At 42.7% G+C, this 14,445-nt stretch overlaps 1 protein-coding gene across 3 annotated transcripts in view; it reads left to right on the top strand.

Annotated features, from left to right (window-relative positions):
* Positions 1–14,445, top strand: part of APBB2 (amyloid beta precursor protein binding family B member 2) — a gene marked incomplete at both ends in the record, with an annotated part of 124,465 nt that overhangs the window by 50,407 nt on the left and 59,613 nt on the right. For 2 of the 3 annotated variants that reach the window (XM_081998871.1, XM_081998872.1), the window contains 4 exons: positions 3,747–3,955; positions 9,032–9,094; positions 9,528–9,613; positions 9,736–9,796. In XM_081998871.1, the coding sequence (XP_081854997.1) occupies positions 3,747–3,955; positions 9,032–9,094; positions 9,528–9,613; positions 9,736–9,796 (419 nt within the window). The remainder of the gene's footprint in view (positions 1–3,746; positions 3,956–9,031; positions 9,095–9,527; positions 9,614–9,735; positions 9,797–14,445) is intronic. The other variant, XM_081998873.1, reaches the window with a different exon arrangement.

Genomic DNA, 14,445 nt, shown 5'->3' on the forward strand with positions numbered 1-14,445 from the left:
GAGGTTTAATAAGGCCAAGTGCTGGGTCCTGCACTTGGGTCATAACAACCCCATGCAACACTACAGGCTTGGGGAGGAGTGGCTGGAGAGCTGCGCAGCGGAAAGGGACCTGGGGGTGCTGGTTGACAGCCGGCTGAACATGAGCCGGCAGTGTGCCCAGGTGGCCAAGGCGGCCAACAGCGTCCTGGCTTGTATCAGGAATAGTGTGGCCAGCAGGAGTAGGGAAGTGATCGTGCCCCTGTACTTGGCACTGGTGAGGCCGCACCTTGAATGCTGTGTTCAGTTTTGGGCCCCTCACTACAAGAAGGATGCTGAGGTGCTGGAGCGTGTCCAGAGAAGGGCAACAAAGCTGGTGAGGGGTCTGGAGCACAAGTCTTCTGAGGAGCTGCTGAGGGAACTGGGGTTGTTTAGTCTGGAGAAGAGGAGGCTGAGGGGAGACCTTTTCGCTGTTTACAACTACCTGAAAGGGGGTTGTGGTGACGAGGGCGCTGGTCTCTTCTCCCAAGTAACCAGTGATAGGACGAGAGGAGATGGCCTCAAGTTGTACCAGGGGAGGTTTAGATTGGATATTAGGAAAAATTTCTTCACCAAGAGGGCAGTCAGGCATTGGAACAGGCTGCCCAGGGAGGTGGTGGAGTCGCCATCTCTGGAGGTGTTCAAAAAATGTGTGGATGTGGTGCTTCAGGACATGGTTTAGGGAACATGGTGGCGCTGGATTAATGGTTGGACTTAATGATCTTGAAAGTCCTTTCCAACCTTAGTGATTCTGTATAGCAAGGGCAGAAGCAGTGCCTATCTTAAAGTGAAGAGAATAAACATTTCATGTCCTGGCAATGTTGTAGTATGGTTGTTTAATACTGTAAGCTGTGTGAACCTGAAGTGATCTGAAGCTTTGCCCCTCTGTATAATAAAGGCTTATTATTTTCCTATTCCAGCATGCTTTGAAAGGCCCAATATGTAAGTTTTATGAACACTGACATTATTTTGATATTTTGGAGGTTTTGGAGATATTTTGGAATAATCAGTTATTTAAACTTACCCATATGAATCTGGATTTGCAGATGTTGCTATGCATACTTCAATGTGATGTTTAGATATTCAATTTTTGCACATTGCCTTTTGCATGACGTGGTCAAATTACTGAAAGTGTTTTGCTTTTATTTTCCTTTTATATGGCTGAGAAGAGTGCAACTGAGTTGTTCAGCTGGAAAATAAAAATGGACAAGGTTGAAGATGAATAGACTTTAAAACATGTAAAAGAGTTTGAAGTCAGAATGGAGCAGAGGCTACAACAGGGGACATTTAGAGGCAGGTGTTTAGAATACTTGGGAATTTCTGGAACTGATTATATGAATGTTGCTGATTTCAGATATTGGGCTATGGATGAGGCTTATTATTGAATTTAAGTGTATTTAATGTTATTCTGCAGAATTTGCTCAGATTAGTCCTCAAGTGGTTAATCAGTAATTTAAGAACTCTAAGTGGCTCTGGGGAAGAACTAGTCTGGTTTGTGTCATGGAGTGTAAGAGTTATTTCAAATTATCGTGTCACTTGTGCGTGTGTGTTTGTGTGTGTATGTGCATAAATGCGGGTAGCAGAAATGAGAGAGTTTCAGAAATAAGCAACTGTGATAAAACCACCTACTAGGACGCTTGAGGATAGACTAACAAGAAAATTTTAATTCAAAAAAGAGATTAAGAGCAATATAACAACAGGTTATTCATCTGTTGTCCACTGAAGGTGTTCTGAGGTCCATCTTTCAAGGTTGGAAACAAGTTACTAGGTTAGATGAGCCATGGCTGATTGGTATGGTGCTTCCTTTTTTCCTTCTTGCTACCTCAGTTCACTGTACTGGTGTCAGCCTTCATCATATTTGCTCAGGTGCTGGTGGAAACATCAGTCCAGGAGGTTACTTGTTTCTCCCTGCAGCTTGATGGTCCTTGGAGTAGACCATAGCAGCTGGTTAATAGCACGTACCATAATGACACCACCAAAGCAGCTTAGCTGGGAAGTTTAGAAGAGCATTGGCTCCCTTCGCTGCCTCTGGGAAGCATGTATTCAGCAGAAGGTGACTGCCCCTGCTAGGGTACAGCTGCTCTGCACGTAGGTGATGCCCTTGCCTTTCTCAAAAGCACTACATGTTCTCCACTGGTGACATCTGTCAACTGTATGAGGTTTAATAAGGCCAAGTGGTGGGTCCTGCCCTTCAGTCACAACAACCCCATGCAACACTACAGGCTTGGGGAGGAGTGGCTGGAGAGCTGCCTGGCAGAAAAGGACCTGGGGGTGCTGGTTGACAGCCGGCTGAACATGAGCCGGCAGTGTGCCCAGGTGGCCAAGGCGGCCAACAGCGTCCTGGCTTGTATCAGAAATAGTGTGGCCAGCAGGAGTAGGGAAGTGATCGTGCCCCTGTACTTGGCACTGGTGAGGCCGCAGCTTGAATGCTGTGTTCAGTTTTGGGCCCCTCACTACAAGAAGGATGCTGAGGTGCTGGAATGTCTCCAAAGAAGGGCAACGAAGCTGGTGAGGGGTTTGGAGCACAAGTCTTCTGAGGAGCGACTGAGGGAGCTGGGCTTGTTTAGTCTGGAGAAGAGGAGGCTGAGGGGAGACCTTTTCGCTGTTTACAACTACCTGAAAGGGGGTTGTGGCGACGAGGGTGTTGGTCTCTTCTCCCAAGTAACTAGTGATAGGACGAGAGGAAATGGCCTCAAGTTGCGCCAGGGGAGGTTTAGATTGGATATTAGGAAAAATTTCTTCACCGAGAGAGTGGTCAAATATCGGAACAGGCTGCCCAGGGAGGTGGTAGAGTCACCATCACTGGAAGTGTTCAAAAAATGTCTGGATGTGGCGCTTCGGGACATGGTTTAGGGGGCATGGTGGTGTTGGGTTAACAGTTGGACTTGATCTTGAAGGTCCCTTCCAACCTTAATGATTCTGTGATTCTTTTCTGTGGTCTCTTATGTGCATCTATAATCCCAGGTAAATCTGGGATATTCTCTAATTATAATATGAATTGCTGGCACATTCTTAAGTTAGTAGAAGTTTGTCAGTAGAGCCAGTATTTCATCTCTGTGTTGGCACTGTGGATGAGTTTTTGATTTTTTTTTTTTTCCCCCTATACCATTGTAGAACCAATTGAAAACTGTGTTTGTTTGTGACAGCTAGGGGGGTGTAAAATGATTGCTCAGTTCTTTTGTTCTCATCGTTTTGAACAAGGAGTCTTCTAGCTGTTGTAAGTAAACCCAGTGCGGGTTGTTTGGCTGGGGGTGTGTGTATCTTGTTTTGATAAGCTGACTTTGATTAGCAGAAATATATGCTCTGCTACCATGCATTGAGAAGGAAGGATAGAATGAAAGGATAGAATAGGATAAGATAGAAAAGGATAGAATACACCACAACTCCGGGTATTTCTTTGTATGCTATGATTTAATGTACTTGAAGCTAAGCCTTACTAGAAGAGCTAGTTTATCTGATGGCGTTCGATAGCTGCCGTATTAGAACAGCTCTTTGGTAAGTAGTGTATTTTTTTTTTCTCTACAGGCCAAGTCAAACCAGGCTTTGTCACCTTACTTGGAGCCTCAATAATTCAGTATGTTTTTCTGGTGCTTATTTACACAGGAACTGTACAACAGCAGTACCAGCTGTGTATCACTTGCATCGAGGCAGACCCATATAAGAACTGTTTGTGACTTAGTAAGGTTAATTAATTTTCTTTTTCTTTTTTTTTTCCCCCCTGACATTCCTAGCAGATATATGGAGCGATCATTCATTTCAGACAGACCCAGACTTACCACCTGGATGGAAAAAAATCAATGACATTGCTGGGATCTACTACTGGCACATACCAACAGGAACAACTCAATGGCAGCGTCCAGTGTCCATCCCAACAGATCTCCAGGGCTCACGAAAAGGATCCCTTGGTTCCATTACTCCATCTCCTACTCCAGAAACTGAGGTAACATACTGCGTCTTCTTGGCTGCATACTGTAAAGAAAATTGAAATAACTTTTTGAACTTGCAGGTTTAACTGTTAGCTAAACTGATCGTTAGAATATGGGGCCAGATAATATCCCAATGCATAGCTATTTGCTGATAATACGTCACAAGTATCTATTTTCTATGTGCATTTTCTGATGGCTGTGCCTCATGAAACATCCTAAACTTTGGATGTGTAGGATGAAATCAGACATATCTCAGATCAATTAGAGAGCCAGTGCCTGATCAATGTGAAGCTACTGCAGTTCTGTAGCATGCGCTGAAGCATTGCTGCACTATATGGATGCAGGATACATACAATTTTTACACACTATTCAGGTCTTTTGGCTGGAACTTTGTTTGCATCTCTTCTTTTTGGTTCACTTGGTGAGAGTATCACACAAAGATGTATCAGTCTTCATCTGAAACACTAGTTCCTTTACAGGGTAGTTTCTATTGAATAAATATGAAGTATTCTCAAGTGTAAATCTCTTAACATCAGGCCAGTGCAAACTATCTGCACAAGTGGATCACTGTGTTGCAGTCAGTCTTTAACTAGAAACAGAAAGAAATGCATTCTCTCTTCCACATGTGCTGAAAGAGCAATATGTGAAACCCCCTTTTAAAATAATCCTTTCAGGCGCAATCCAGGGGTTTCGTTGGTGTCATATAAGAAGAAAAATAAAAGAAATTATCAGAAAGAAGAGTATGCTTCAAAATATGTAGTCACTTTGTTTTAGTATGCTCGGAAGACTTCTATGGAATTAATATAAAATCAAATTGTTTTGAAATTAATTCTTTTTCATACTAACTTTTCAGAAGAAGGTCCAGAATTTTATGAAATCAAGGGAAGTCTTTGTACTAGCTTTCAGTTTTGGATCAGGAAATCTGTAGGTTTTAGTTATTTTTTCTTTAAAATGTATTTAGATATGACATTTGTTCTGTTCTTGATTTTGTTGATATATGCACGAAAATAACTTAAATGAAAGTTAAGAGGAGTTAAGGACATTCAAGTATGTATTACCATCTTGACCTGAAACTTTTATCCTGTATAGGCTTAAACATGTACATTCTTGTTCATTATTTTAGAAAAATTGCTCACACATGTTCTTAAACGCTACTCATAAGGTTTGCAAACTTGACCACAGCATTTCAGTTATGGTTTACATCAGTCAAGCTCCCATGGAATGTACTGTGCACCAAGCATGCTGGAAATTGTTTATGAGGGGGGTTCATGAAGAAAGAACAGTAATTGTTGTCATTCAGGTAGAAAACAAGAAAAAAATTCCAGAAATACTGAATGTTAAGTGCTGTACATGCTTCCAAGTATAAATTCCTGTAATGTACACTTACTTCACCATTAAGTGTTTCTCTTGCTCTAAAATATGGAGAACAGGGTTTTAATTGGTAAGTTACAGATACCTTTCACAAAAACCCAGAAATCAGTACATTTTGTAAATTGCAGGGAAAATATGTATATTAATTTCAAATATTTTTCTACCTCTGTTTAAAATGTCTTTAAAATGAAAATTTCACACCTGCTGGTAATGTGGCAGATGCACTTTTAACCTTTCACAATTTTGTTTGTTTTAAATGAGAAGTAGTTTGTGATTATAAATAATGATCATTAATTCTCAGCAGCATCATGGAGAATACAAAATCTATGAATTAGAACAACATAGATTTTAATACAACGTACATGTCTTAAATAAGACATTTGAGGAGTCATTCTGAAATGCCCTGTATGTGAGTATGTAGAAGGCTAATCTAGGTTTTGATATGGCAGTTCTAATTTAGCAAGGAATTTGATCCAGCAAAGACTTTTGCATATACAGTTCTGTGGCAGCATCAAGACCATTTACTGTAGTGTAAAAGATGATACAGAAAATAAGCAAGTTTCCAAAATTTCTATTAGTATGATATTATGTGGTTATTTTAATTGTAGGTATAGACAAACATATTTGTCTCTTGAAGGTTTCTGCATTCATTGATAAGCATCTTGTATTCCATTATTGAAACAATACTGATTTTTTTTTTACTTGGTGGTTATTAAGATAGCATTGCAATCCAGTACCAGCAGACTTACAGTAATGGAGTTCAAAATGAGAGTGTGAATTGGGCTCGGGATTTTGTGCACTGAAAGGGCATAGCTGGAGTTACAGTGGGAACTGTTAGGAAAAGTCTTGCATTTCCTGAAACCACAGATGTCGAGCTTTATTGAGAGGGAACTGGAGGAAGAATCCTTTGGGGTTTAGCTGGTTCTGAGCAGAACCCTCGGTACAGAGCAGTAAGAGGGAAATAAGCCACGGTGTGGGGTTAAGAGATAGGGGTAGGTGATGAAATCATTTTTAATCTAGATTTAACAGTGTTGGCTATCATGAATCTTTGGTTTTTCATCTCTCCACAATCAATACTTGCCAGCACCTAATCATCTCCAGGTCACTTGCAGGTGATACTGGTTTCAGCCCCTGTTCACTGCACTGCAGCCTACCCCAAGTGTTCCCCCTTTTCCTCCCCAGGACGGATTAGCCTGGACATCTGTGACATGGTCAATCTGACACTTGACAAAAGATGTGGAATTCAATCTAGAACAGGTGCTCCCAAAAGCCTTCATCCAGGTGCTACCATTGGCAGCAGCAGTTGTGGTGGACAGCTTCCAGCTCTAAGCTGGACCACGTGTGAGCTGTGTACTGCTGGTTCCCTCATTGCTGTTTGGAAGCCTGTGCTCCAAGATAATCCCAAATTCATTCCCAAATGCTGGAAGTTGTATCGCTTTCTCCTGAAAAGGTTGGGGCATATATATGTTTTAGGCGAAAGAGTATAATCTAGGATTGAAGACAGCCATGGGTAGTGTTTCATATATGTCCTAGTAGGCTTCCATGAGTCCATAAAAAATACTTTAATCTTTATCACATTTCTCTGTGAAGTATCATGTGCTAGTCTTGAGATAAGTTTAGCTGGGCTCTTTCAGCTTTTGAGTTTGTCAAATAAACATTTAGAAACACCCTTTTTTTTTCCCCAGAGTAATGCCTTTTTACCCTTTGTCTTGTTTCCTCTTTTTTTTTTTTCTTAATTATTTTGTGTCCCTGTCTCTGAAATAATGTGATATACAGAAGCTTTGCTTCATTTGGTAGAATGTGGCTCACAGCTGAGGACAGTCAACAAGAGATCAAGTCAGCTATTTTTATGTTGTAGCGTACTCTGGATATTTAGCATAAAGAAAAGCAGTTACTTACTATTGTTGAACAGAGAATCAGAAAAAAATGGGTAGGGAAGAATGATGCTGTAGTGCATACAAATGGCAAAAAGGCTTTTAAAAAGGAAAAAATGCAAAAATGTCTTTTGCACAGGCTGCAAGGCAATTTTTCTTACACAAGATAGTAAGTACATTTCAATCCAAAGCAATTATGGTTTAAGCATTATGCAAAAATCCTGCAGATTTAACAAAAATGCTACTAAGTGCTAAATATGAATAACCTGGAACGTTCCTTCTCTTCCCCCCCCCCAAAAGCATGAAAACGGTATTTTGGTTTTGCACAGCTAAGTAAATTTGACTTAGTTTTAGATGGCTCTTTTCTCCTGTGTGTTGCCAAATGACTTGCGTTGTGAATCCTCATCTTTTGTAACATCCTCTTCCAAACTTGAGAGATGTTGCTGCCTTTTTCCCATTTCCTGTGCAGAGAAAAAGCCATAGGGTTTAATTTTCAGTAAGAGCTTCTTTGAGATCATGGCAGAATTTGGTGATGGCAGTTGTGTCGTTTTACAGTCTGACTCATCCCAGGCCAGGATCATCTCTAGAAGTTCTTCTGTAGGTAACATAACCACTAGCAGCTAATAATTAAAGAGGAGAGGCTTAGGAAAAGCTAACAACTCCATTAATTCAAAGGCATGTTAGGGAAGAGTTACTCCTGGGAGTTGTTTCTCGCAAATAATTCCTCTAGTGAGGATATAGTGAGAACGCTTCTAAGGTGAGAGGTCCACCCTGCAAATTAGTGCATTGGGCCTTATTAATAGATACCACTTCATCTTGGGGCTGAGCTGGGCAACCTGGGAGAGCTCATCTTAAAAGGGGACACTAACTACAGGAATACTTGATTTGGTGAAGCTACAAAGAGGTCGCTCTGGGTTTCTCAGAAACCAGGTCTGTCTCACCTGGCTCTTGTTCAGGACTGTGGCATTTCTGTCCTCATGAGGAAGAGGAGAGGGGCAAATCCAACATCAGCTGCTCCTCCCAGGCTTTACAGAGAAAGATGAACCTCAGGTTGCTGTAGTGCTAAATGCACTGATACTTGCTTGATTGTACCAGTGAATACCTCTGAAAATTTTAAGAAACCTGAGTGGAAAATGAGAGGGTGAGTGATTTGTTTGGGGTTTTTTGGTTTTATTCTGGTTTTTAAAAAAAACCAAACAAACCTGCTTTAAATGTCTGTAAATGACATTTAAATGCCTGTAAATGTAAAAAGCTGTAATGTCTTTAAAAAAGACATTACAAAACTACTTTTTCAGCATGAAATCTCTCTGCACTCCTTACTAATCCTCCTTCCCTTCACTGTCCTTTTCTTGTGCTTTCCCTCTAGAAATATTTGATTTTTACCTTCTATGTATCTTATCTTTGTATATATCGTTGTATTTCAGTATTTCTAGTTCCAGTAGTGTTAGGGCCTTTTAAGAAAAGTGCCAATCAAATGGAAATCCTAGTTTCCCCTTAATTGCTGTTTGTCAAAAGCTGTAGCAGCTGTGGCCAACATTCATCTTCAGATTTATTTTGCTTGCTTTTAAGATCATAGTTAAAGAGTTATTTCATTGTCTGTTCCTAATTTATATTAACTTTCCTTGTTTCAATCATTTGTTTTGGTAAGTAACTGTTAGAGGCATGTCTTCTCTCCTCTTTCCTCCAAATGCCATGGTATAGTGAATAATTAGTTGAAGTTTGAGGTGATCTGTTCCCTAACCCATCCTGTAAATATCAATGCTAACAACAGTGTCTTGTGTTTTTTTTCTTTTTCTTTTTTTTTTATCAATGTGCTTCTTCCTGTGTGAATAATTATGTGTCTAGAAACAGCCATGGAGTGATTTTGCTGTACTGAATGGGGGAAAGATTAATAGTGACATTTGGAAGGCAAGTATATTGTCAGATTTTAGAACCTTTAATACTATTACCCTTTTTGTTTTTTGCATGGCAGTGGCTGTTTTTTTCCCCCCCCCTTTTATTTTTTCATGAATGTCATTCATAACCTAGGCCAAAGTGAATGGGGGTACTGCTAGGGATGTCTAGCTCACAAACATGCTGCCTTTTCTATCTTTCCACTTGGAATGGATTCAGTCTAAACTAGCAGGGCAACAGCCATGATGTAACGAATAAGATGCCTGCACGGAATGAAACGCAGCTTGAGAATATATGCATGCCTCTTTTCAACTTCAGCCAGAAATACTGTCGCTTCTTTGCAGGGAGGATTTAATTTCTCTTTGAAATAAGGCATAACATGGTGGTGTACTTAATACTATATTAACAGCACTTAATGCTATACTAATAGCACTGCCTTTGTCTCTAGGATCTGCATGCAGCCACTGTGAACCCAGATCCAAGTCTGAAAGAGTTTGAAGGAGCAACATTACGCTATGCCTCTTTGAAGCTCAGGTACAGTGACTTCAGAAGTCTCAGTGGAATGACCAGCTCCATTTGTGTTGTGCTGTAATTTTTATATGATTTTAAGATTGATTTTTGTCTTGTTTTTTTCTTTTTTCTTTTTCCTGTAACAGAAATGGTCCACAATCTGATGATGATGATTCTTGTAGCATCAACAGTGATCCAGAAGCCAAGGTCTGTAAGAAGATCCACAATGGGTTAACAATTTAAAAATTGCAATTGTAAACACAACTGGCAGGTGTAAACACAACTCACAAGGTGCAGAATGTCTCCTTGGTTTTCAAATTAACTATACTCCCCGCCTTGGCACAGTGTAGGTTGACCATGCAAGACTAATTCCATCAAAGGAATTTGCAGATCTAAAGTTTCATTCACTTTGGTCAGGAAAGTGTGACATTTTAAAATCACCTGAGCCAAAAAATAGAATGTTACAGCTCAAGATTCTGCTGTACAATTGTAATAAGTGACCCCTTGCACAACTAAGTGGGTTTTCTGTCCTGTGTGAGAGAGGACTCTCTTGTTTGTCATGGCTTGTGGGTAAGGATGAGGGGGAAGGCCAATGAGGCAGACATCCTGCTGGGAGTCTGTTACAGGCCACCCAACCAGGATGAAGAGACGGATGAGACATTCTATAAGCGACTGGCGGAGGTCTCGCATTCGCTGGCCCTTGTTCTTGTGGGGGACTTCAACCTACCGGACATCTGCTGGAAGTATAACACGGCAGAGAGGAAACAGTCTAGGAGGTTCCTGGAGTGTGTGGAGGATAACTTCCTGATGCAGCTGGTGAGTGAGCCCACCAGGGGAGGTGCCTTGCTGGACCTGCTGTTTACAAACAGAGAAGGACTGGTGAGAGATGTGGTGGTCGGAGGCCGTCTTGGGCTTAGCGACCATGACATGATAGAATTCTCGATTGTGAGGGAAGTAAGGAGAGGGGTCAGCAAAACTGCTATCATGGACTTCCGGAGGGCAGACTTTGGCCTGTTCAGGTCACTGGTTGAGAGAGTCCCTTGGGAGACAGTCCTGAAGGACAAAGGGGTCCAGGAAGGCTGGACAGTCTTCAAGAAGGAAATCTTAAAGGCGCAGGAGCAGGCGGTCCCCATGTGCCGTAAGAAGAGCTGGCGGGGAAGGTGACCGGCCTGGCTGAACAGGGAGATTTTGCTGGGACTCAGGGAAAAGAGGAGAGTTTATCATCTCTGGAAGAAGGGGAAGGCAACTCATGAAGAGTACAAAGATCTCGTTAGGTCAAGCAGGGACAAAATGAGAAAGGCAAAAGCCCAGCTAGAGCTCAGTCTGGCCACAGTCGTAAAGGATAATAAAAAATGTTTTTACAAATATCTTAACAACAAAAAGAGAGGCAAGGAGAATCTCCATCCCCTACTGGATATGGCGGGGAACATTGTCTCCAAGGACGAGGACAAGGCTGAGGTACTTAATGCCTTCTTCGCCTCAGTCTTTAATAGCCAGACCAGGTATCCACAGGATATTCAGCCCCCTGAGCTGGAAGATGGGGATGGAGAGCACAATGTACTCCTCATAATCCAGGAGGAAGCAGTCAAGGACAATGCTAAGCCACCTGGACACCCACAAGTCTATGGGGCCTGATGGGATCCACCCAAGAGTACTGAGAGAGCTGGCGAAGGAGCTTGCCAAGCCACTCTCCATCATTTATCAGCAGTCGTGGTTAACAGGGGAGGTCCCAGAAGACTGGAGGCTTGCCAATGTGACGCCCGTCTACAAGAAAGGCCGGAAGGAGGATCCTGGGACCTACAGGCCTGTCAGCCTGACCTCTGTTCCAGGGAAGATTATGGAGCGGTTGGTTTTGAGAGTGCTCACAGGGCATCTGCAGAACAGCCAAAGGATCAGGCCCAGCCAGCATGGGTTCATGAAAGGCAGGTCCTGCTTGACCAACCTGATCTCCTTCTATGACCAGGTGACCCGCCTAGTGGATGAGGGAAAGGCTGTGGACGTTGTCTACCTGGACTTTAGTAAAGCCTTTGACAGCGTCTCCCACAGCATTCTCCTGGAGAAACTGGCGGCTCGTGGCTTAGACGGGTTTACTCTTCGCTGGGTGAGGAACTGGCTGGATGGCCGAGCCCAGAGAGCTGTGGTGAATGGCGTTAAATCCGGCTGGCGGCCGGTCACGAGTGGTGTTCCCCAGGGCTCGGTTCTGGGACCAGTCTTGTTCAATATCTTTATAGATGATCTGGATGAGGGAATTGAGTGCTCCCTCAGTAAGTTTGCAGATGACACCAAGCTGGGTGGGAGTGTTGATCTGCTGGAGGGTAGGAGGGCTCTGCAGAGGGATCTGGACAGGCTGGATCGATGGGCAGAGGCCAACTGTATGAGGTTTAATAAGGCCAAGTGCAGGGTCCTGAACTTTGGCCACAACAACCCCATGCAATGCTACAGGCTTGGGGACGAGTGGCTGGAGAGCAGCCCAGCGGAAAGGGACCTGGGGGTGCTGGTTGACACCCGGCTGAATATGAGCCGGCAGTGTGCCCAGGTGGCCAAGAAGGCCAACAGCGTCCTGGCTTGTATCAGGAATAGTGTGGCCAGCAGGAGTAGGGAAGTGATTGTGCCCCTGTACTTGGCACTGGTGAGGCCGCGCCTCGAATACTGTGTTCAGTTTTGGGCCCCTCACTACAAGAAGGATGTTGAGGTGCTGGAGCGTGTCCAGAGAAGGGCAACGAAGCTGGTGAGGGGTCTGGAGCACATGTCTTATGAGGAGCGGCTGAGGGAACTGGGGTTGTTTAGTCTGGAGAAGAGGAGGCTGAGGGGAGACCTTATCGCTCTCTACAACTACCTGAAAGGGGGTTGTGGCGATGAGGGTGTTGGTCTCTTCTCCCAAGTAACTAGTGATAGGACAAGAGGAAATGGCCTCAAGTTGTGCCAGGGGAGGTTTAGATTGGATATTAGGAAAAATTTCTTCACTGAGAGGGTGGTCAGGCATTGGAACAGGCTGCCCAGGGAGGTGGTGGAGTCGCCATCTCTGGAGGTGTTCAAAAAATGTGTGGATGTGGTGCTTCAGGACATGGTTTAGGGGACATGGTGGTTCTGGATTAATGGTTGGACTTGATGATCTTAAAGGTCCTTTCCAACCTAGTGATTCTGTGATTCTGTGATTCTGTGGCTGAATAGCTTCCTGGGGCATTTGGTGACAGAATTTGCTCTTTATTCTTGAGTTTGTCCCCTTTTTAAGTATTCTTCCTTGTCTATGTGGCTGCCTCAACTAGCAGCTAGTAACACTAAGAATGTTTTATTTTAGAACAAAGAAGTTCTAGAATTTTAGAACCTCTAGAAGAAGTTTAGAACCTAGTTTGGGGACAAAATTTATAGAGAAAAATGAGAGCATTATGTGAAGAAGCACCATAATTAAATCAGAACCTTTACTGTTGTAATCTAAGGTTTTTGAGGAGAAAGAAGCAGCAGAAGGTTTTGAATGCTTGTGTACGAATCTCCAGATTTTTCTTGTTGATGATTTTTCCTTGTGCTTGCATTCATTTTTAAGGATGTATGTGAATCTCTATAATTGAAAATCCGAGTAATTTAAACAAGTGTTTTGTCTCTGCCATACACCTGCAGTGACTGACAGGATCAGAAGCTACTTACTTACAGGAAGACAGTATATAACAGAGTTAATAATTATAATAGCATTAATGATATATTTTAGGAGAGAAAACAGACTGATCAGGGTACTTCTTTGTCATCTTGATTATTTAGCTTGTGATGTTTAAATCAGATGTGAATAAATGTGTTTTGCTTGGCAGGCTGGCAGTTAAAAAGCAAGTGTTTCAGCTGCGCTCATTACAATGACAACCACTAAATTCTGAGCACAGTAAATAGTTGGAGGAGTGATGAGCATTAGGTACCAGTCCTCAGAAACAGAAAGTTGTTCCTTTCAAGATAAGCGTTTTGGTTTGGAAAGCATTATAGGGAAGCAGTATTTTGATACATCTGACTCTCTTACCAGGCGATTTGGTCTGGGTAGAATTAGGAGCCCTTCCTGCATGGAGAATTGTGGCAGTATTTGTGTGGGTGAATGACTCGTGTCGTCATCTCCCTTCCCTCTCTGGCTTGCTCTTTAAACTTCAAAATGTATGGAACTGATACCCATCCAGTGTCTGTGAAACGGGTCAATGCCAAAAGTTTGTCCTCTTTTGTCTATCACAGCTGCTTTTGTTTCTCCTGTTTAGGCAAAACCATGCTGATGACACTTAAATGGGTAACCAAAATTGGGCGCTGAAACATTCACAGAGGTGACTGAGGGGAGCCAGGCAAGAAATAGAGGAGAAACTATATATGTTTGGGTTTTTGTTGTTGTTGTTGTTGTTGTTGTTGTTGTTGTTGTTGTTTAAATCAGTTGAATCAAAGCACCTTCCCTGCCATATATCACTGCCTGACAGGGATGTTGTGCAGGGGCAGTAGTTGCCATGTGCGTGGTCCTGTAGGTGAAGCTCAGCAGTGCTGATGTTGCTTTGCAGAGGGAGAGGCTGTGGGCAGAGCTGTTCAATGCATCTGCCTCTGCCCCAAGGACAGGACGAGCAGCTGCTGCATGGCCGTACCTGCAGTGGTCTGGAAACATCAGGGGAAAATCTTCACCTGTGGAAAATACTCTGGGATCTTTAATTCTCACATGAATGGGAAGGGGTTGTGGTAGGTGGATTTCTTGCTAGCCCATTTTACCCAAAATATTGAGAGACTGAAGGAAGTCTGATAGGTTTTGAAATTGATGACGTGAGACTTGGCAAATCAGATTTTTTTAGCCCTTTAGGCTCTTCTCTGCCACATGATGTGGCACATTAACTATATTTGATTGAAGCTTG

Source organism: Phaethon aethereus, assembly GCF_964289735.1.
Source record: "Phaethon aethereus genome assembly, chromosome: 4".
NCBI lineage: Eukaryota > Metazoa > Chordata > Aves > Phaethontiformes > Phaethontidae > Phaethon > Phaethon aethereus.